Source organism: Oryctolagus cuniculus, chromosome 17 (genome assembly GCF_964237555.1).
Source record: "Oryctolagus cuniculus chromosome 17, mOryCun1.1, whole genome shotgun sequence".
NCBI classification, from domain to species: domain Eukaryota; kingdom Metazoa; phylum Chordata; class Mammalia; order Lagomorpha; family Leporidae; genus Oryctolagus; species Oryctolagus cuniculus.
This window is the reverse complement of record NC_091448.1, coordinates 51,333,186-51,352,879: the sequence shown is the minus strand read 5'-3', so window position 1 is coordinate 51,352,879 and position 19,694 is coordinate 51,333,186. Positions and strand designations below refer to the sequence as shown.

Here is a 19,694-nt window from a genome sequence, read left to right as displayed (position 1 = left end):
GTCCTGCCAGGTCTCCCCTCCTAGCAGTCAGCCGGTCAACAAGTGCTTACTAAGCACCTGCTGTCTGCCCTGTACACATGAGCATGAGCCACAGTCCCGGCCTCCCAGGCCCCTGAGCCTTGGTGGGTTTACCTGCCAGATGTGTGCAGGGGAGGTCACTGAGATGGGCAGCGAGGCGCCCTCTTCTGGACGTGTTAGCGTGGTCCTTCCCTCCTGTCACTGTGCCACCTGCTATCCAAGGGGCGGGCCCCAAAAGGGCACACATGCAAATTTTTTTCAAGATTTGTTTATGTTATTGAAAGGCAAAAAGGAAGAGATAGCAAAAGAGAGATCTTGCATCTGCTGGTACACTCCCCAGATGGCCGCAACAACCAGGGCTGGGCTGAGTCAACCAGGAGCCTGGACTTCGTCCAGGTCTCCCACATAGGTGCAGGAGCCCAAGCACTGGGCCATCTTCCACTGCTTTCCTAGGTACATTAGCAGGGAGCTGGATTGGAAGTGGAGCAGCCAGGATGGGAACTGGCACCAATATGGGATGCCGGCACTGCAAGCTGCAGCTTTTCCCGCTACACCACAATGCCAGCCCCGCCAATTACTCTTATTGCTTGTGCAAAAATGCGTGACTGGTGCAACCGTTCTGTTGTGGATGTGTTTGTTAATGAAACTACTCGGACAGGAAGTGTTCTCAGGTTCCCCTGCAGCTCCCTGGGTAGACCCCATGCACGGGCGTGGCACATCCCCCTGCTTAGCCTTCCTTGCCTTTGAGTCAGGGGCTGGGCGGTGGATTCTGTGGGCTTCGTGGCTGTGGCTGTGGCTGTGCCGTCACAGCTGCCCTGCACACATCGCTGTGCTGTGCACTGTGAAAGCAGCAGCAGACGGTGCCCCATGGGGAGCGTGGCTGTGTCCCACAGACCTGTGTGGTCGCCAAAACGATTTTCACGTATCGTGATGTGGGATTCTTCTGACTTCACTCGTGACCCTTGAAAAGGGTAAAGGCTTCCTACAGAAGTCGTCCTTGGGCGGCCAGGGCTGGCGGCCTCTGCTGCAGAGCAGTGCTTCTTAGCCCTTTGGAGTTTGGGGCCCCCTGAGAACCTGCTGCGATCGTTGAACCCTTCCTCGCCGTCTGCACGGTCTCGGGGGCTCGGGGCCTCCCAGCCCTGCCGGTTCCTCCCCAGCTGTCTTCCCTTTCCCTGTCGCTCCCAGTCTCAAGAGGTCTGTGCTCTTTGTGAGAGTCCAGGGGCCCTACTGTCTAGCTGAGCCCAGTGCTACCCCCAAGGCCTCTGGCAGGGGGTGGGCCTTGCCTGACCCCACTGCTTTCCCCCTCGCACCGTGCCCGCAGCTGGTGATGGAGTTCTGTGGTGCTGGCTCCGTGACTGACCTGGTGAAGAACACCAAGGGGAACGCCCTGAAGGAGGACTGCATCGCCTACATCTGCCGGGAGATTCTCAGGGTGCGCCCGGCCCCTCGCTCCTCCCCTGCCCTGGGCCCCAGGCCCGGAGTGCTCAGGCTGTCTGAGGAGACGAGCCCCGCCCTCTCCAAGCTCTGCCTGCACTTGCACCCCTGTGACCTCTGGGCACTCAGTGAGAGCCACTGCTCCAGAAGCTCCCAGAAGACCGCTCAGCCTGTGCTTGAGGCTGGGGGGAGGGGAGGCAGCAGGGGCTTCTGCTCCCTCAGCCCGGCCCTGTGCAGACTGATGGCTCCCCCTCCTCCTTCCTCCCCCCCCCCCACACCCTTCTGCCATGACCCATGACTCTCTGACCCATGGCTGACTGCCCCCTGCCGTCCTAGGGTCTGGCGCATCTCCACGCACACAAGGTGATTCATCGAGACATCAAGGGGCAGAACGTGCTGCTGACCGAGAACGCTGAGGTTAAGCTAGGTGCGCAGGTTCCCTCCAGGACAGAGAATAGGGCCCAGGTCCAACCTCCTGTGTGCTCGGAGGCAGCTCTGCCTAGGCCCCCTCCGTGCCTCCTGCTGAAAGCCCCTCAGGCAGCTTCTCACCTGCCCATGTGCCTAGTGCCCAGGGTCCCTTGGGGGAAGGGGGACAACTGACCCCTGCCCAGGGTGTGGCCCTTGACCTTTCGCTTTGCTTTACCCCCAGGGTGCAGGGAGGTTGGGTCAGGTTCTGAAGGGTGTCGGGGGGTGGGAGGATGTCAGGGTGGGACCCAGACCCCAGCTGCCTCAGGTGAGGTGTGGACCTGCCCCTGTGCTGACGCCTGCTCCACACGTCACAGTGGATTTTGGGGTGAGCGCTCAGCTGGATCGCACCGTGGGCAGGCGGAACACTTTCATTGGGACCCCGTACTGGATGGCCCCAGAGGTCATTGCCTGTGATGAGAACCCCGATGCCACCTACGATTACAGGGTATGGAAGGGAGTGGGCTTGTGGGGGCTGCCCAGGGCAGGAAGTGAGGTGGGGGTGCCGGGTGGATAGAAGGTGTCAGGGCTTGAGTGGGCTAGGGAAGAAAGCCAAGGTCAGCGACACATTAGCAATGGGGACTGGGGAACTGTGGCAAGGAGTAGGGGCAGGGAGATGGGATGAGTTGGAGGGGAGGGACCTCGGTCATTAGCGGGGAGCTGGATCGGAAGTGGAGCAGTCTGGACTCAAACTGGTGCCCAGAGGGGACGCCAGCACCACAGGCGGAGGCTAAACCTACTATGCCGTAGCGCTGGCCTCACCTTGGCAAGAGTGGGGACCAGGAAGGGGTCCCAGGGAGGGCAGGGCTGGTGGCTCCTGGGCAGGGTTGCTGAAGATCTTCACCGGTCGCTGTCTCTGCCCTCTGTAGAGTGACATCTGGTCTCTAGGAATCACAGCCATCGAGATGGCGGAGGGAGCCCCCCGTAAGTGCTGAGGCTGCCTGGGGTTGGGGGGCTCAGGGAGGCCGTGCAGGGAGGGGTCCTCTAGGCTGACGGCGTCTCTGCTGTGCCACAGCTCTGTGCGACATGCACCCCATGCGAGCCCTCTTCCTCATCCCTCGGAACCCCCCGCCCCGGCTCAAGTCCAAGAAGTGGTAGGTCTCCCAGGGCTGGGCGTCCGGTCACTGCAGGGGCCCTGTCGCGGGACGGAGCGGACGGGGAAGGTCAGGGTGGCTTTGGGGTGAATGACCCAGCTTCCTGCTCTGAGTGAGCCATGACTGCTTCCAGGTCGAAGAAGTTCATCGATTTCATCGACACCTGTCTCATCAAGACTTACCTGAGCCGCCCACCCACGGAGCAGCTACTCAAGTTTCCCTTCATCCGTGACCAGCCCACAGAGCGGCAGGTCCGCATCCAGCTCAAGGACCACATCGACCGTTCCCGGAAGAAGCGGGGTGAGAAAGGTCAGTGGGCAGGCGGGCGGCGGTGGGTCTCGGGAGACGCCCGCTCCCCTCCTCCGGCCCGGGATCCCACGAGATCGTGTTCCCCAAATTTCCAGTTAGGGGCGCTTCTCCTCCTTCCCCACTGACTGGCATCAGCCTCTCGCACCCACATAGGTGTCAGACCCTGGGGTAGGGGGTCTCATGCCACTGCTGCCCAGGCCCACACCCGAGACCCACGGTCTCCCAGTTGCTGCCGGGAGGCGGGTGGGACCTGCGTGCTCGGGCATCAGAGAGAATTGTTGGCTGTCCCCAGCGAAGGTTTCCCCAGCCCGGGGTGGGGCCTGGGGCACTGGGTGCAGAGACAGTGGTGATCCCCCCCGCAGAGGAGACCGAGTACGAGTACAGCGGCAGTGAGGAGGAAGACGACAGCCACGGAGAGGAAGGAGAGCCAAGGTGGGCTGGCACCCGGGGCCGGGGGAGGGGACAGCCGTGCTGCTTGGCCCTGGGCGGGGGAGCCCCTTGGAAACACATCCTGAGTGCTGCAGAGAAGTGGGAAGGGAGGGAAGTGAGCAAGAGGTGGGGCTGCGGCGGGGTCCGTTGTGTGGTTCAGGCGGGGGCCCCCAGGCGGCTCCCCGGCAGGGTTCTGCGCTCAGTGTCCCGTGTGCACCCTGGCCAGCTCCATCATGAACGTGCCCGGGGAGTCCACGCTGCGCCGGGAGTTCCTGCGGCTCCAGCAGGAGAACAAGAGCAACTCGGAGGCGCTGAAGCAGCAGCAGCAGCAGCAGCAGCAGCAGCAGCGCGACCCCGAGGCGCACATCAAGCACCTGCTGCACCAGCGGCAGCGGCGCATCGAGGAGCAGAAGGAGGAGCGGCGGCGCGTGGAGGAGGTGGGCCCGGGGGCGGCGGGGCGCCCCAGTCCTTTGCTTCCGGAGTCCTGCGCACAGGCTCTCTCCTGTGTCGTGAGAGGCTCGCTCCCTGGCCACGGCGCCCTCTGCCCCGCGCTGTGGGCGTTGTGCCGCCAGCAGCCCTTCGGAGCAGAGCCGGTTCTGAAAGGCCCTCACCCTCGCCCACGTCAGGACGACCCCGTCTTCCTCTCTGCTTCTAAACCTCCTCCCTGGCTGCGGCTCCTCCCGCGCCCCGGTACCCGGCGGCTGGGGGTCCGTGCGCCGCCTCGGGCCCTGTCGACGGCTTCTGGTCTGAACATAGCAAGGACCCTTTTAAAGACCTTTCACTTCTGGTTATTTTAGCGTAGGACTGTGAAGTGTAGTGTTATCGTTTTGGACTAATTGGAGGTGGGTGGGAGAGACTCATTTTAATTAACAGAATCCTATTTTTAAATAAGCACAGAGCTTCTTCCTTTCTAATTCTTGATATCGCCAGTTAGAACACATTTGTCCCCTGGGACCTGAGGGGCAGTTGGAGGATTGGTCAGGACCCCCAGTGAAGCCGGAATCTGGGTGCTCAGGTCCCTCATATTGCAGTGCTACAGTATTTGCATAGTGACCCCCGCACAGCATCCCATGCATCTGCAAACCGTCTCTAGATTGCTTCTGGTACCTGAGTGCTAGGTAAATAGCTGTATTATTTAGGGGATGGTAAGAGAGAAGTCTGGGGTGGGCATTGTGGTGCACTGGTTAAGCTGCTGCTCGGGATACTCGCATCCATATCTGAGGATTTGAGTCGTGGCTGCCCTGCGCTTTTTTTTTTTTTTTTTAAGATTTATTTATTTATTTGGAAGGCAGAGTTACAGAGAGGCAGTCAGAGAGAGAGGGAAAGAGAGGTCTTCCATCTGCTGGTTCACTCCCCAGATAGCTGCAAACGGCCAGAGCTGTGCCGATCCGAAGCCAGGAGCCAAGAGCTTCTTCCGGGTCTCCCACGTGGGTGCAGGGGCCATCTTCCACTGCTTTCCCAGACCACAGCAGAGAACCGGATTGGAAGTGGAGCAGCTGGGACTCAAACCAATGGCCATCCAGGATGCCAGCACTGCAGGCAGTGGCCCAACCCTCACTTCTGATCCAGCTTCCTGCTAATGTGCCTGGGAGGGAGCTCAGGTGCTCGGGTTCCTGCCACTCACGTGGGAGACCTGCATAGAGTTTCTGGCTCCTGGCTTCAGCCTGGCCCAACCCTAGCTGTTGTGGGTATTTGGGGGTGAACCAGTGAATGGAAGATCTTTCTGTTATTTTGCCTTTCAAATACATAAATCTTTAAAAAGATTTAAGTCTATACATATTCAGTACAGATGTAATTTTTTTCCTAAATTTTATTTGTTCAAAAGGCAGAGGGACACAGAAAGAAAAACAGACACATACACAGAGATCTCCCATCTGCTGGCTCACTCCCCAAATGCCCACAGCAGCCAGGGCTGGGCCAGGCCCAAACAGGAGCTCAGAACTGAATTTGAGTCTCCCATATGGGTGTCGGGACCCATGCCTGAGCCATTACTTGCTGCCTCCCAGGGTGTGCATTAGCAGGAAGCAGGCCAGGACTTGAACCAGGCACTTGCATATAGAATGTAGGCATCCCAAGCAACATCTTAACCATTGTGCCAAATGCCCACTGCTCTAAATATTTTCTACTGGGGCGATTGAACGCACCAACACGGAACCCACGAATGTGGAAGACTGGGTGTATATGTCTATATATAGAGTGCACGCATATACATTCGTACTCATTTATGGTGCAGAGGGACACATGGGGAAGAAGAGGGTTTTTATTATTATTATTATTTATTTGAAAGAGTTACACAGAAGGAGAGGCAGAGAGAGAGAGGTCTCTTGTCTGTTGGTTCACTCCCCAGTTGGCCTCAACGGCCAGAGCTGCACTGATCCGGAGCCAGGAGCTTCTCCTGGGTCTCCCGTGTGGGTGAAGAGGCGCAAGCACTTGGGCCATCTTCTACTGCTTTCCCAGGTCATAGCAGAGAGCTGGATTGGAAGTGGAGCAGCCGGGACTCAAACCAGTACCCATATGGGATGCCGACACTGCAGGTGGTGGCTTTACTCACTGCACCACAGCGCCGGCCCCAAAGCAGTTTTTAACATGCCTTAAATAAATAGCATATTTGTTGAAACTGTTGTAAGACTTCCAAGTTCATGAGAGGGACTTCACACACAAAAAAAGTGTCTAAAATAGTAGGCCCGAACTGCAGCGCATACACTGCGTCTCCCGCTCCCCAAAGCAGACCCCCCCCACCTTTGTTGAACAGAAAAAGAACTTGCGAGAAAGCCTGCTCCAAAAGAGCCGTGTGCAGTTCTGTCAGCTCCGTAGCGTTCAGGCGGCACAGCAACAGGAAATCACAGCTAGCCAGACGCTTCCCGGAGGAGGCAGCCCACCGCAGAGGCGCGGGTCCCTGGGAGTGCAAGGGCTCCTCGGAGCGCCTGCCCCACTGTTGTTTGAGAGCTCTTTGGTCAGAAACCTTGTGAAAGTCAAGTGCAACCCCACAGCCTTGCTGCCCAGGCCCTGGACGGAAATCCAAAGGTTGCCTCTCTGTGCAGGAGCACCTGGTGCCCCCTTGTGGCCCAAGGTTATCCCACAGCCCGGGCGCTTGTCTCCTGGTTCTCTGCTGGCTGTTAGGGGTTGGGGCAGCCTGCTTTATCCTCTTGCACGTCACACCCCCTTGGGCTGTGAGCAGGCATATTGAGGCCATTCTCTGTCGCCACCCTGGGGAAGCAAGGACATGAGCCCTGACCCTGCAGGGCGCCCTCCCAGGGCAGGGCTGTCCCTAAGCCCACCTCCTCCCTGTCGGCCCCCAGCAACAGCGGCGGGAGCGGGAGCAGCGCAAGCTGCAGGAGAAGGAGCAGCAGCGGCGGCTGGAGGACATGCAGGCCCTGCGGCGGGAGGAGGAGCGGCGGCAGGCCGAGCGGGAGCAGGTACGGCGCTCCCCGTGCTCCCGGTCCTCCCGCCCCCGCCGCCTGCTCCCCTGCTCTCCCCGCCCCCAGAGTCCCCCTATCTCTTCTAGCTTCACTCTCTCTCTCTGTTTTCTCCCCCCCTTGAACCCCGGCCCTGGCTCCTGCCCTCCTCCTGTCTCTGTGCCTTCATTCCCATCTCTACCCCTCCCTGTCCCTGTCCCGCTCCTGCTCCTCTTGACCCCATCCGTGCCGCACCCCTGCTCGGGGCTCATCCTCCCTGCTCCCCTCATCCTCACCCCGCCGCCGCCGCGCTGCCCCCTCCGCCTCTCCCCCTGCCCCCTGCCCCCGCCCCGCCCCCCCAGGAGTATATCCGTCACAGGCTGGAGGAGGAGCAGCGACAGCTCGAGATCCTCCAGCAGCAGCTGCTCCAGGAACAGGCGCTCCTGCTGGTAACGGGCCCTCGCGTCCCCGGGGGAGGCGCTCCCCAGAGCCCCTCTGCCGAGCGGGGATGGGAGCACTCGGGGAGAGAGGGTTCGCCCGAGTCACCGAGGGAGACCCTCCTCTCTAGGCAGCTGGAGAAAGCCGAGGGCCGCCGGCTCGCACTTCCGGGGCCACCCCCTGCTGAGCCCTCTCTCCCTACCCTTGGGCCCAGGAGTACAAGCGGAAGCAGCTGGAGGAGCAGCGGCAGTCGGAGCGCCTGCAGAGGCAGCTGCAGCAGGAGCACGCCTACCTCAAGTCCCTGCAGCAGCAGCAGCAGCTCCAGAAGCAGCCGCCGCAGATCCTGCCCGGGGACAGGAAGCCCCTCTACCACTATGGCCGGGGCGTCAACCCTGCCGACAAACCAGCCTGGGCCCGAGAGGTACTCCCTGCCCTCCGCACCCGAGCCCTGGAGACTGGCGAGAAGGGGAAGAGGCCTGGGGCTGAGGGGTTGGGGCCGCTGGGGCCAGAAGGCGAGACCAGCCTGCCTGACCATCGCAGGTGGAAGAGAGAACCAGGATGAACAAGCAGCAGAACTCTCCCTTGGCCAAGACCAAGCCGAGCAGCACGGGACCTGAGCCCCCTGCCCCCCAGGCCTCCCCCAGCCCCCCAGGACCCCTGTCCCAAACTCCTCCTATGCAGAGGCCGGTGGAGCCCCAGGAGGGACCGCACAAGGTAAGTGTCTCCGCACGGCTGTCTTGGCGTGTATGTGCACACGCGTAAGCACGCAAGTCCACACTGACTCAGCTCCCAGCCAGGATCATAGACCACAGGGTCCATGGGCACAGATGGTCACAGCTCCTACTCCTTACCTGTCCTCGGGCTCCGGGAACCCTCGCAATGCCCCTTCCCTGCCCGCACCCTGACATGCAGGTGGGGGATGTGCCACAGAGCGGGCAGCCCACCCTCCCTGGTCTCTCCCTGCAGAGCCTGGTGGCACACCGGGTCCCACTGAAGCCATATGCAGCACCTGTACCCCGATCCCAGTCCCTGCAGGACCAGCCCACCCGAAACCTGGCTGCCTTCCCAGCCTCCCACGACCCAGACCCTGCCGTCGCCGCACCTGCTGCCACGCCCAGTGCCCGCGGAGCTGTCATCCGCCAGAATTCAGACCCCACCTCTGAAGGGCCTGGGCCCAGCCCCAACCCCCCAGCCTGGGTCCGGCCAGACAATGAGGCCCCGCCCAAGGTAGGGACAGCCCTTTCGGACCAGGGGACAGTGAGGCGAAGAAGAGGGAGGGGTGAGTGGAGAGGCAGGCAGGGTGGGAAGGAAGGGGTGCAGCTGTGGCCCTGGAAGTGGGAAACACCCAGCTGGTGGCAGGAGCCTGGGGCAGACTCCCCGGGTTAGAAGCTACCACTTCCCAGCTTTCTAACCCGGACACGCGGCTGACATCCCTGAACCCCGCCTGCTGGGGGCGCCGGCCAACCACGTGCTCCTCCTGCAGGTGCCTCAGAGGACCTCGTCCATCGCCACTGCCCTTAACACCAGTGGGGCCGCAGGGTCCCGGCCAGCGCAGGCTGTCCGTGCCAGGTACTGCCTGGTGGGGGCAGGTGCCAGCCTAGGGAATCGGGGGGCAGAGGGGACTTTCCCAGGTTACCCGCTCAGGGGTGGGCAAGCCCCGGCCAGGTCACCTCAGCCCCCCTCTGTGCCCCCCCACCCCGCACCCTGTGCTCCCTCCACAGACCTCGCAGCAACTCCGCCTGGCAGATCTACCTGCAAAGGCGGGCAGAGCGGGGAGCCCCCAAGCCTCCAGGGCCCCCTGCTCAGCCCCCTGGCCCGCCCAACGCCTCTAGGTAACAGAGTTGTCCCCTACTCACTCTCACTTCTCACTTGTGCCACCTGCTTCCCCGGTGACAGCTCCCTCTGCAGTGCAGCCTGGCCCCCGTGGAGGGGCGCTCCTGTCTCCCTGACCCTGATCCTATCCCCCCACAGTAACCCTGACCTCAGGAGGAGCGATCCTGGCTGGGAGCGCTCGGACAGCGTCCTCCCGGCTTCTCATGGGCACCTCCCGCAGGCTGGCTCGCTGGAGCGAAACCGAGTGGGAGGTGCGTGAGCGAGGGCTGGAGAGGCTGGCGCTGCGCCCCAGCCTGGTCTCGATCGGGATGGGCCCTGCCTCTGGTGGTGGTGGGCCAGGACACCTGCGGGGGCAGAGCGGATGAGGGCAGAGACATGGAGTTCTCGGGCTTGGGGCCAGCCGCTGTGTAGGTATCGGGGTAACCTCCCTTCTCCCACCCTGCTGTGTCCAGCTACCACCAAACTGGACAGCTCCCCAGTGCTGTCCCCCGGGAACAAAGCCAAGCCCGACGACCACCGCTCTCGGCCAGGCCGGCCCGCAGTGAGTTGCCTGGCGGCAGGCATAGCCCTGCCTCACCCTGGTGCTGGGCTTAGGGGCAGGCCGTGGAGCCTGGGTGTCAGGGGTGGGGCTTCACTAATCTACGGGAGAGGAAGGGCCGTGGGGACCCTGCCCCGGGTGTGGCTCAAGTCACTAACCTTTCTCACCCTCTCTCCTGCCTTCTCCTGGCTGCCTTTCTCCCCCCCGCGGCCCCTCCTAGAGCTATAAGCGAGCGATTGGTGAGGTCAGTGAGATGGGGGTCTCCTCTGGCATCCTCCTTGCCACCCCTCAGCCTGCACCCACCCCTCCCCTCACGCACCTCTACCCTTTGGCAGGATTTTGTGCTGCTGAAAGAGCGGACCCTGGACGAGGCCCCGCGGCCGCCCAAAAAAGCCATGGACTACTCCTCGTCCAGCGAGGAGGTGGAGAGCAGCGAGGACGACGACGAGGAGGGCGACGGCGAGCCTGCGGAGGGCAGCAGAGACACCCCCGGGGGCCGGTATGGGGCAGCCCAAGGGAGAGAGCACAGGGCGCGGGTGCCTGCGTCTTGTCCCTGTCCCATGGAATGCGCCGCACAGCAGGGGCCACCAGCGAGGGCTGAGCTGGAAAGCCCGAGTCTATGGCCGCCCCCTGCTTCCTGGGGCACCTGTACGGCAGCAGCACCTGGAGGGGCCTCTTCCTGTCTCCCCCAGCAGCGACGGAGACACAGACAGCGTCAGCACCATGGTGGTCCACGACGTGGAGGAGACGGCCGGGACCCAGCCCCCCTACGGGGGCGGCACGATGCTGGTGCAGCGCGTGAGTGGGCCCCCCGCCCTGCCCGCCCTGCCCCCCGCCCTGCCCTGCCCACGGCTGCCCGCGCCCACGCCCACCCCGGCCGGGCCCCAGCGCCGACCTGACCCTCTGTCCTGCAGACCCCGGAGGAGGAGCGAAGCCTGCTGCACTCAGACAGCAACGGCTACACGAACCTGCCGGACGTGGTCCAGCCGAGCCACTCGCCCACCGAGAACAGCAAAGGCCAGAGCCCCCCCTCAAAGGATGGAAGCAGTGACGTAAGTGGGCTGGGGTGGCTCCATGGACCAGAGATGGGGCCTGGCCGTGGGCAGGCAGAGCGCCACGAGCCTCCCTCCAGGGACCGGGGAGGGTAGAGGGGCCGGGCCCAGGCTGGTCTGCCTGACTGCTGTCCCGCCCACAGTACCAGTCCCGTGGCCTGGTCAAGGCCCCCGGCAAGAGCTCCTTCACCATGTTTGTGGATCTAGGGCTCTACCAGCCCGGAGGCAGTGGGGACACCATCCCCATCACAGGTGAGAACGGGCGCGGAGCTGCCCAGAGGCTGGGCCCGGAGGGCAGCACAGGGACCTGGGCACAGCTCCAACATAACAAGCGGCAGAACTGGGACTCGAGCCAGGCCTGCGACTGTGTCCTGCTCTCGGCCTCCGCCTCTTCCGGGCACCCCCACCCCCGTTCTGCAGTCTCCCCCTTCCCTTCTGAACATTCCAAGGATCCAGAGCAGGGGTAGGGGGTGGGGTGATGGGACAGAGGAGAGGCTGCAGCGCCTCCCCCTGTTCTCGCTCCTCCCGGCAGCCCTGGTGGGTGGAGAGGGCGCTCGGCTGGATCAGCTGCAGTACGACGTGAGGAAGGGCTCCGTGGTCAACGTGAATCCCACCAACACCCGCGCCCACAGCGAGACCCCCGAGATCCGCAAGTACAAGAAGCGTTTCAACTCGGAGATCCTCTGTGCCGCCCTCTGGGGTAAGCCAGGCTGGCGAGGGCTGGCGAGGGCTGACGGGGCCCGACCAGGGAGCGCCCGGCCCTGCCTCTCACCTGCCCAGGGTTCCTGTTGCAGGGGTCAACCTGCTGGTGGGCACGGAGAATGGGCTCATGCTGCTGGACCGGAGCGGGCAGGGCAAGGTGTACGGCCTCATAGGGCGGCGCCGCTTCCAGCAGATGGACGTGCTGGAGGGGCTCAACCTGCTCATCACCATCTCAGGTGTGTGCGGGGGTGGGGGGGTGGGGGGGGCGGGGCTCGGCTCTCCCGCAGGCCAGGAGGGCGGTGGGCGGGGCTCGGCTCTCCCGCAGGCGAGGAGGGCAGCCCTGGGCCGGAGCTGAAGGCGGGGCTACGCTTTCCTCACCCCTTTGCGAGTGGCAGACCGAGGACGGGGGGGGGGGGGGGGGGGGGCAGCAGCTGGGCCGCCATGAGGACAAGTCTGTCTGTCCCTCAGGGAAGAGGAACAAACTGCGGGTGTATTACCTGTCCTGGCTCCGGAACAAGATTCTGCACAATGACCCGGAAGTGGAGAAGAAGCAGGGCTGGACCACTGTGGGGGACATGGAGGGCTGCGGCCACTACCGCGTGGGTGAGCCAGGGAGGGGCGGGGCCGGGAAGCTGGGGCTGTGCTGGGAGAGACCTGGGGAATGGGCCTGCAGCCCCCTGCCTTGCTGCCCCCAGTGAAGTACGAGCGCATCAAGTTCCTGGTCATTGCCCTGAAGAGCTCCGTGGAGGTGTATGCCTGGGCCCCCAAGCCCTACCACAAATTCATGGCCTTCAAGGTAACCCCACCCCTGCCCCGACGCTGCCCCAGGCCCGGGCCACCCCAGCCCGCGCCGACCCCTTCTCTGCTCCACAGTCCTTTGCCGACCTCCCGCACCGCCCTCTGCTGGTCGACCTCACGGTGGAGGAGGGGCAGCGGCTCAAGGTCATCTACGGCTCCAGCGCCGGCTTCCACGCCGTGGATGTGGACTCGGGGAACAGCTACGACATCTACATCCCCGTGCACGTGAGGCAGCTGCAGGGTATCGGGGGCGGGGCCCAGCCTGGCACCCGCCGGGGGACCTCCAGCCTCCTTTTCCTCCCCAGATTCAGAGCCAGATCACACCCCACGCCATCATCTTCCTCCCCAACACCGACGGCATGGAGATGCTGCTGTGCTACGAGGACGAGGGTGTCTACGTCAACACGTACGGGCGGATCATCAAGGACGTGGTGCTGCAGTGGGGCGAGATGCCCACCTCTGTGGGTGAGTGAGGCCCGCGGACACCCCCCCACCCCGGCGGCCCGGGCTGCGGCTCGCTCACTGGCTGCCCCTGCCTCCCCCGCAGCCTACATCTGCTCCAACCAGATCATGGGCTGGGGTGAGAAAGCCATCGAGATCCGCTCCGTGGAGACGGGCCACCTGGACGGGGTCTTCATGCACAAACGAGCCCAGAGGCTCAAGTTCCTGTGTGAGCGGAACGACAAGGTGGGAGGCCCGGGGCCGGGGCCGGGGCGGAGGGCGGGGCGGGCACACTGCCCTGGGTCCTCCCAGCACCCTCTTCCCCTGCCCCCTGCCTGCCTGTCCCTGCGGTGTGCCGGTCCTCGCCGGCCCCTGGTGACGCCTCCCCCCGCCCCACGCAGGTGTTTTTTGCCTCCGTCCGCTCTGGGGGCAGCAGCCAGGTTTACTTCATGACTCTGAACCGGAACTGCATCATGAACTGGTGACGGCGCCCTGGGCTGGGGCCACCCTGCCCTGGACCCGGCTCTCCCTGCGCCAGGCTTCCCAGGCCGCCCTGCTTCCCCCTCCCTGGGCTTTTGCTTTTACTGGTTTGATTCACTGGAGCCTGCTGGGAACGTGACCTCTGACCCCTGATGCTTTTGTGATCACGTGACCATCCTCTTCCCCCAGTGTTCTCTCCCCAAGTCTGTGCCTGGCCCCAGCTTCTGGGAAGGGACACGGCTACCCCTTGGCAGGAATCAGGGGGCCTTGCCCCGCCTCCCCTTGTGAGGAGAGTGCTTGGGGCTTGGCCCCTCCCCCCACCCCCGCTGCTGACTGGGCAGGGCCCTGGACCCCTTTATTTGCACGTTAGGGGAGCCGGCTCCCCCCTTGAATGTACCAGACTCTGGGGGGCGTCACCGGGCCCCGGGCTTTAGGGGAGTCTCCAGCCACTCCGGGGCAGGGGCCATTTCCTCATTTCTCTGAAAGCACTTTAATGATTCCCTCCCCCCAGGGAATGGAGGGGGGACCCCGCCAGCCAAAACATTCCCCCCTCTCCGACCCCCATCTTTTCTAGCCTCTCCCTGGTGGAGGGTGGGAGCAGGGTGCTCCCACCCCAGCCAACCCCCCCTTGCTTGCATCTGTATATAGTGTGAGCAGCAAGTAGCCCTCCCTGCCCTCCCCACCTCTCCTCGATGTAGTGGCCTTGGATACCCCGTTTGTTAATAAAGACAATTCAACCAGCTCCTACCACTGCAGGCTTCGTGTATTGTGTGTTCTCTCACAAGCTAGTCAGGGCTGCCGGGAAGGGGCAGGGCCTGGGGGCCACCCACCCCAGCCTCTGCCCATCCTGCCAAGTGGTTTAGCAAATGGATAAAGGTTGCTTAACAGCTCAGGCCGAGCCGTTCCCGGGGCTGGGCCTGCCGACAGCCAGGGGTCAGTGTGGCTGACCTGGGGGCTGACCTTGTTCTCCGAGTTTGCCCGAACCCCATCCACACCTTGGCATCCCGCTTCCTCTCGGCAAGGCGGGGGTGGTGGCAGCAGCCTGACGATGACCTGCTAGAGGCTGGCAAAGCCGACGCCGCGCGGGCTGGGCTCAGGGCCCGATGCATGGCGGGTAGGGGAGGTCCGGCACTTGGTTGAAGTAGCCCCCGAGGAAGATGACGGTGGAGCCCACGCTGAACAGCACCAGAGCCGCCCAGAAGCAGATGTTGTCCAGGGCCTTCCCCATGCGCACCCAGTCGGACACCTCCTGGGGAAGGGAGAGGCCGGCTCAGCTCGGCGGCTGGGGGAGGGGGCTCCCGCCCCGCCCCGGCTCCGCCGCACCTCCGCAGCGGCCTCCTGGTCTCGCGTGCTCTCAGCCACGAAGTTCACGGCATCCACACAGCAGCGGATCTCGGGGGCGGCGGCGCCCAGGCTCTGGCAGAGGGCAGCTGGCAAGGGGGGACCCTGAGGGTGGGCCAAGGGGAGCCTCCCCGGCTGCAGGCACCCCCCGCTGGCTGCCCAGGGCCACTGTGCTCACCCGTCCAGGCCCCGTGCCGATGCCTCTGCCCCTCGAACACGAGTTCGCTCCGGGGCTTTTTCAAGATCAGCTCCTCGGCGCGGAGCAGAAGACCCACGGACGACGCCCGCCTGGGCGGTGACGGGGAGCGAGGGGCCTCGGGGGGCGGGCCGGAGCCCAGGAGGCGGGGCAGCAGCTCCAGCAGGGCCTGGGGGTGGGGCTCAGCTCTAGGTCCCGCCTCTTACTCGGGCCGCGCCCCCGCCACCCCCCCCCCCCGCGCTTACGTGGCGCAGCCGCGGGGAGGTGGTGTGAGTGGTGGGCGTCCGCAGAGACACGTTGAGCACAATGACGCAGTTCATGACAATGAGAGTGGCAACCACCATGACGAAAATAAGGTACCTGAAGAGGGCGACCTGCGTGACGTCACAGCATCATCGGCCCAGCTGACAACCCTGCCTCCCCACGCCCCCAGGGCGCAGCAGGCGCGGGTCCCCTGACCTCACAAACACACCTCCCCTCTGCAGCAGGTGGGGTGGCGCCCCCTCGCGGCTCCCCCTCGGCGAGGCTAGCCGCGTCCCCAGCCCTTCTGCCCCTCCTGTCACCTGCGGCGGCCATGAAGGGCACCCCCAGCTCCCTGGAGACCCTACTGTGGGTCTACCACTTCCACAGCTCCACCGAGGTGAGGCTCTGCCCGCGGTCCCACCCGAGGGCGACCCCTCTCCATGACCCCTTTCCGGCGACTCTCTGACCACCGTCCTTGCGCCCTCTCCAGGTAGCCCTGCAGCCCCCACTCCTCTCCTCCCTGGAACTGGCCGCGGCAGCGGCCCACGAGTATCTGGAGCAGAGGTTCAGCGAGCTGGGGTCCCCGGAGCCTGGGGCGTCGGCGAAGCCGCCCACCCTGGGTCTGGTGCTGAGAGAAGCCGCGGCCAGCATCATGAGCTTCGGGGCCGCCTTGGTCGAGGTGCGGCACGGGGCTGCGGGGCTGCGGGGCGGCGGGGTCTCTGCGTTTGCCCTAACTCCTGTGTCCCCAACGCAGATCTCAGCCCTGTGGCTGCAGAAGGAGGCGCGACGGCTGGAGGGTGGCGGCGGCCCAGGTGCAGCTCCAGAAACTGGGGATCCGGGCGGAGCGCTGGCCCGCGTGGCTCAGGCTGCCGGGCGAGGTGCCCGGCAAGCTGGGGTCGCGGCGCGGGTGAGCGCCCAGCTCCTCGTGCAGGGCGCGTGGCTGTGCCTGTGCGGCCGGGGGCTACAGGAGTCCAGCCCTTTCCTGCAGCAGTGGCGATGCCAGCCGGGCCTCGGCATCTCCGGGGAGCCCGTGAGTTCGGGGGAGAAGGGTGGGGTGGGGACCCGAGGCGGCGGGATGGGGGAGGCACTGAGCCGGACCTCCTCCCCCCCTCACAGGGAAACTCGGGAGACCTCCTGCTGGCTGAAGACGGGGGACCTGAGGCTCCACCACCGTCCCAGCCCCACCCTGCACCCAAATAAAGCCCTGGAGGGGGCACAGCAGCCAGAGCAGCTCCTGCGGTCGCTGGGTCTCGGCTGCCGCGTGCCCCCCCACCCCGTCCCTCCCCGCCCGCTCCTCCGGGCCTCACCTGCCCAGCAGTGGCACGCTCAGAGACGTCTCTGGGATTTTCTGAGCGATCAGGAACAGGAAGACGGTCTGGGCGAGCAGGACATTGATGGAGACCGTGCACTTCTGGCCGCCAGCTGCGGGGAGCACGCCAGCTCAGGGCAGGCAGGGCTGGCCCCCAGGAGCCGGCCAGGGTTTCCGTCCGGGCCCAGGCCCTACCCTGCGCCGGAAGAAAGTAGGCGAGCAGCACGAGGCCCGAGATGAGCACGCAGGGCACGATGATGTTGATGACGTAGAAGAGCGGCTTCCGGCGGATGATGAGCGTGTAGATGACGTCACTGTGCTCCTGGCGGCGGATCACGCCCGGGCAGAAGTCGATGGCCCATTCGCCGTTCTCTGCGGGGCGAAGGCGCTGGTCAGCCCGCACACCTGACCACAGACACCTGTGGCCGTGTGGACCAGGGCAGGCTGCTGGGACCGTGGGCAGTGAGCGCGGAAGGGGCATTCCTGGCGAGTGTGTGGGCCGGCTGCGGGCGACACGCAGGGCCCAGTTGCCAGTTCACGCCCAGTGTCGGATTGGGGACCCTCGCACCCAAGGACCTCGGCCAGAAGCGGCTTTCTCGGAGTAGGAGGGGCCTCACCGGTGTAGGCCTCCGTGTCGATGTCGATCTTGTCGATGGTCTCCCCGTTGTCGTCCACGGCGAAGACGAACTCCACCTCTTCAGCGTTGTATGTCTGAGAGCTGCGGAGCCACAGGGTCCGGCCCCGTCCCCCGGGCTTGGACGTGGGCCTGGACCTCGGGCCCCACCCTGGGAGCTCGGGTCTGGAAGTCCTTGGGTCCTCGCCCTGGGAGCTCGGATCTGGGGGTCCTTGGGTCCTCGCCCTGGGAGCTCGGATCTGGGGGTCCTGGGGCCCCACCCCCTACACCCAGGCCCCGCCTGCACGCACTTGGTCCCACCCAACTTGGAACTCAGCCGTCTCATTCCAGAGCCTGACCCCGCCTCCGGCACCAAGCCCACCCCCCCAGGGACCGCCCCCTTCCCTGGCCCCGCCCACAGCCACCCGGGCCTCGAGGTCTCCCTTCCCACCGGAAGATGAGCGAGCAGTTCTGCCAGTCGAAGGGGAAGTAGGTGACCTCCACGGCGCAGGTGCTGCGGTAGATGGCCGGCGGCAGCCAGCTCACGAAGCCGCCCTCGTAGATCAGCACGTTGGCCTCGTAGGCCACGCCGAACTGGCCGTCGATGCTGTGGGTTCCAGGAAGCCGGACTTCTCACGGGTCTGCCCCACCTGCCCCGACCGGATCCAGGCCAGCCCCCTGCTCCTGCCTGGCGCCCTCACTTGTTTTCCAGCACAATCTCCGGCAGCCATACGAGCTCGGAAGGGACCCGCAGGGTCTGAACGCCCCCAAAGCTGTCCTTGCTGAAGTTCAGTCGGTAATCCTGCCAGTCCTGCGGGGCGGGGGACACGGGACACGTGGCCTGCGTCTCCCCCTCGAGCCGCACAGCTGGGGGCCCCTGGGCAGCATCTCCCAGCACCGACTCACGATTCCAATCCACACGCTGGTCGTGAGGGTCTCCTCCTTCTCGTTCTGCGGAAGCGAGACCGGGGTGACCGCAGGCCGTGGGGGCCGGAAACCGGACGTCAGGCTCAGGGTGGGGGCCGGGTGCTTACCAGGGAGATGAGGTTGGTCAGGGTGACCTTGAGGGTGATGGTGACGGTGTCCTCGGGGCCCCTCACCGGCCGGCTCTGTCGGTCATAGTTGTCCAGCAGATGGTGGTACAGACTCAGCTCCTCATTCCTGCCCAGGCCGCTGCCTGGGGTGGGGGCGAGAACAAAGGGTGGCTGGACGCCCACGGTCCCTGGGGGCCAAGTCTGTCTTGGTCTGGACGCCCGACCCCTGTCCATACCAAGGAGCCCCAGGAGGAGCAAGGTGCCGAGTGGAGCGCCTGCCATCCCGCCGTCTGGCTCTGGTTATTCTGAGCTCTGGCAGGCTTGGAGGGAGCAGGCCAGGGTGCTGTGGGAGGGGAGGAGGGTGTCAGTTCCGGGCCGAGTTAGGGGACTGTCACCTAATCCTTTCCCCTTATCCCTACTGTGGCTGCTCCCAGAAGCAGCTGCCCCGGCCCGTTTCCTGCCGCCTGCCCTCACCCCACCCTGGGCATCCCCAGCCAGCTCCACAGCCGCGGACCTGGTCCAGTAGGGAGAGGAGCCAGCCTGTCCGAGCTCCTGGAACCAGGAACGGTGCGGACAGGGACCCTGCTTCCCACAGGCCCTGGGACTCCGCTGATCACATCTAGGCATGTGACCCACTCCTTGCCTCCCAAACTCAGCCATGTGGGACACACACTGTCACCGCCTGCAGCCTGGCCAAGGTCACACACAACTCCTGCTGCTGGCATATGGCAAGAAGCCAAGTCTCCTTAAAGATCCCCCAAAATGAGACAGGCGGTCACAAGGGACTGCTCTGTGGTAAGACTCCACCTGGCCAAGGGGACCCTGTCCCCGTAAAGTCCCAACCCTTTCACAGTCTGATGCCCACACCCATCCCTAGGGGTATGAGCACCTGCCAGAGGCTGCCAATTATCCTGCCCTCTTCTGCTGCCACCTTGTGGCCACAGATGATAGTACTGTCTCCCCAACACAGCACCACCCAAACGTAATTAATTGATTCTTTTGTATTTCTCAAAGTTTTGAACAGCTCTGAACAGTCCTGGGGTGCTTATTTAAAATGCACATATTGGCCAATGCCGCGGCTCACTAGGCTAATCCTCCGCCTGCAGCGCTGGTACTCCCGGTTCTAGTCCCGGTTGGGGCACCAGATTCTGTCCTGGTTGCTCCTCTTCCAATCCAGCTCTCTGCTGTGGCCCGGGAAGGCAGTGGAGAATGGCCCAAGTCCTTGGGCCCTGCACCCCATGGGAGACCAGGAGGAAGGCACCTGGCTCCTGGCTTCGGATCGGCGCAGTGCGCTGGCCATAGTGGCCATTTGGGGGGTGAACCAACGGAAGGAAGACCTTTCTCTCTGTCTCTCGCTCTTTCTTTCTCTCTCTCTCACTAACTCTGCCTGTCAAAAAAATAAATAAAATAAAATAAAATAAAATAAAATGCACATATCTAGGCACCCACAGGATCCTGATTTAGGAAAGCAGGAGATACAGGGTGCTGGGAATCCATGTTTTTAAGTAGTTCTCCCAGAGCTCCTCATGTAA

At 64.1% G+C, this 19,694-nt stretch overlaps 3 protein-coding genes across 23 annotated transcripts in view; 2 read left to right on the top strand and 1 right to left on the bottom strand.

The window, feature by feature from the left end:
* Positions 1 to 14,173, top strand: part of MINK1 (misshapen like kinase 1) — a 55,536-nt gene extending 41,363 nt beyond the window's left edge. The window contains exons 5-34 of one of the 15 annotated variants that reach the window (XM_070061283.1): positions 1,340 to 1,450; positions 1,789 to 1,879; positions 2,235 to 2,365; positions 2,787 to 2,841; positions 2,933 to 3,011; positions 3,145 to 3,320; positions 3,683 to 3,752; positions 3,976 to 4,186; positions 7,049 to 7,165; positions 7,507 to 7,593; positions 7,797 to 8,003; positions 8,123 to 8,296; positions 8,549 to 8,809; positions 9,066 to 9,151; positions 9,304 to 9,414; positions 9,554 to 9,666; positions 9,868 to 9,956; positions 10,174 to 10,197; positions 10,289 to 10,452; positions 10,646 to 10,751; positions 10,868 to 11,005; positions 11,149 to 11,257; positions 11,538 to 11,705; positions 11,800 to 11,943; positions 12,176 to 12,310; positions 12,403 to 12,503; positions 12,581 to 12,730; positions 12,811 to 12,970; positions 13,053 to 13,192; positions 13,348 to 14,173. In XM_070061283.1, coding sequence (XP_069917384.1) covers positions 1,340 to 1,450; positions 1,789 to 1,879; positions 2,235 to 2,365; positions 2,787 to 2,841; positions 2,933 to 3,011; positions 3,145 to 3,320; positions 3,683 to 3,752; positions 3,976 to 4,186; positions 7,049 to 7,165; positions 7,507 to 7,593; positions 7,797 to 8,003; positions 8,123 to 8,296; positions 8,549 to 8,809; positions 9,066 to 9,151; positions 9,304 to 9,414; positions 9,554 to 9,666; positions 9,868 to 9,956; positions 10,174 to 10,197; positions 10,289 to 10,452; positions 10,646 to 10,751; positions 10,868 to 11,005; positions 11,149 to 11,257; positions 11,538 to 11,705; positions 11,800 to 11,943; positions 12,176 to 12,310; positions 12,403 to 12,503; positions 12,581 to 12,730; positions 12,811 to 12,970; positions 13,053 to 13,192; positions 13,348 to 13,431 — 3,792 coding nt within the window. In that variant the 3' untranslated portion in view covers positions 13,432 to 14,173. The remainder of the gene's footprint in view (positions 1 to 1,339; positions 1,451 to 1,788; positions 1,880 to 2,234; positions 2,366 to 2,786; positions 2,842 to 2,932; positions 3,012 to 3,144; positions 3,321 to 3,682; positions 3,753 to 3,975; positions 4,187 to 7,048; positions 7,166 to 7,506; positions 7,594 to 7,796; positions 8,004 to 8,122; positions 8,297 to 8,548; positions 8,810 to 9,065; positions 9,152 to 9,303; positions 9,415 to 9,553; positions 9,667 to 9,867; positions 9,957 to 10,173; positions 10,198 to 10,288; positions 10,453 to 10,645; positions 10,752 to 10,867; positions 11,006 to 11,148; positions 11,258 to 11,537; positions 11,706 to 11,799; positions 11,944 to 12,175; positions 12,311 to 12,402; positions 12,504 to 12,580; positions 12,731 to 12,810; positions 12,971 to 13,052; positions 13,193 to 13,347) is intronic. The other 14 variants (XM_070061278.1, XM_070061280.1, XM_070061277.1 and 11 more) reach the window with 14 other exon arrangements.
* Positions 14,172 to 18,818, bottom strand: CHRNE (cholinergic receptor nicotinic epsilon subunit). 7 transcript variants are annotated; one of them, XM_017348960.3, is made up of 13 exons: positions 18,677 to 18,813; positions 18,399 to 18,505; positions 18,163 to 18,305; positions 18,035 to 18,079; positions 17,830 to 17,939; positions 17,580 to 17,735; positions 17,133 to 17,233; positions 16,711 to 16,887; positions 16,514 to 16,628; positions 15,209 to 15,323; positions 14,946 to 15,132; positions 14,750 to 14,856; positions 14,172 to 14,675 (listed from the first exon to the last, which is right to left on the bottom strand). In XM_017348960.3, the coding sequence occupies exons 2-13, from the start codon at positions 18,442 to 18,444 to the stop codon at positions 14,520 to 14,522; spliced, it is 1,458 nt and encodes a 485-aa protein (XP_017204449.3). In that variant the 5' UTR covers positions 18,445 to 18,505; positions 18,677 to 18,813; the 3' UTR covers positions 14,172 to 14,519. The 7 variants fall into 7 exon arrangements, with proteins under 7 accessions (XP_017204449.3, XP_069917393.1, XP_051681265.2 ...); XM_070061292.1 differs by lacking the exon at positions 14,750 to 14,856 and having other exon boundaries at positions 18,677 to 18,816; XM_051825305.2 differs by having other exon boundaries at positions 18,163 to 18,505.
* C17H17orf107 (chromosome 17 C17orf107 homolog) lies at positions 15,391 to 16,433 on the top strand. Its single transcript, XM_008270831.4, has 4 exons — positions 15,391 to 15,603; positions 15,697 to 15,885; positions 15,961 to 16,236; positions 16,323 to 16,433. Exons 1-4 carry the CDS (start codon positions 15,538 to 15,540, stop codon positions 16,404 to 16,406), a joined length of 615 nt encoding a protein of 204 aa, XP_008269053.2. The 5' UTR covers positions 15,391 to 15,537; the 3' UTR covers positions 16,407 to 16,433.
* Positions 18,819 to 19,694: the final 876 nt, after the last annotated feature.

What these genes read in the sequence shown, in the direction of transcription:
- C17H17orf107 (XM_008270831.4), top strand. Translation starts at nt 15,538, where the DNA reads ATGAAGGGCACCCCCAGCTCCCTGGAGACCCTACTGTGGGTCTACCAC. An exon ending in ACTTCCACAGCTCCACCGAG is followed by an intron (nt 15,604 to 15,696) that starts GTGAGGCTCTGC and finishes CGCCCTCTCCAG; the next exon opens with GTAGCCCTGCAGCCCCCACT. An exon ending in TCGGCATCTCCGGGGAGCCC is followed by an intron (nt 16,237 to 16,322) that starts GTGAGTTCGGGG and finishes CCCCCCTCACAG; the next exon opens with GGAAACTCGGGAGACCTCCT.
- CHRNE (XM_051825301.2), bottom strand. Translation starts at nt 18,444, where the DNA reads ATGGCAGGCGCTCCACTCGGCACCTTGCTCCTCCTGGGGCTCCTTGGT. An exon ending in GAGATTGTGCTGGAAAACAA is followed by an intron (nt 17,736 to 17,829) that starts GTGAGGGCGCCA and finishes TGGAACCCACAG; the next exon opens with CATCGACGGCCAGTTCGGCG. An exon ending in CCTCCCCGCGGCTGCGCCAC is followed by an intron (nt 15,133 to 15,208) that starts GTAAGCGCGGGG and finishes CCCCACCCCCAG; the next exon opens with GCCCTGCTGGAGCTGCTGCC.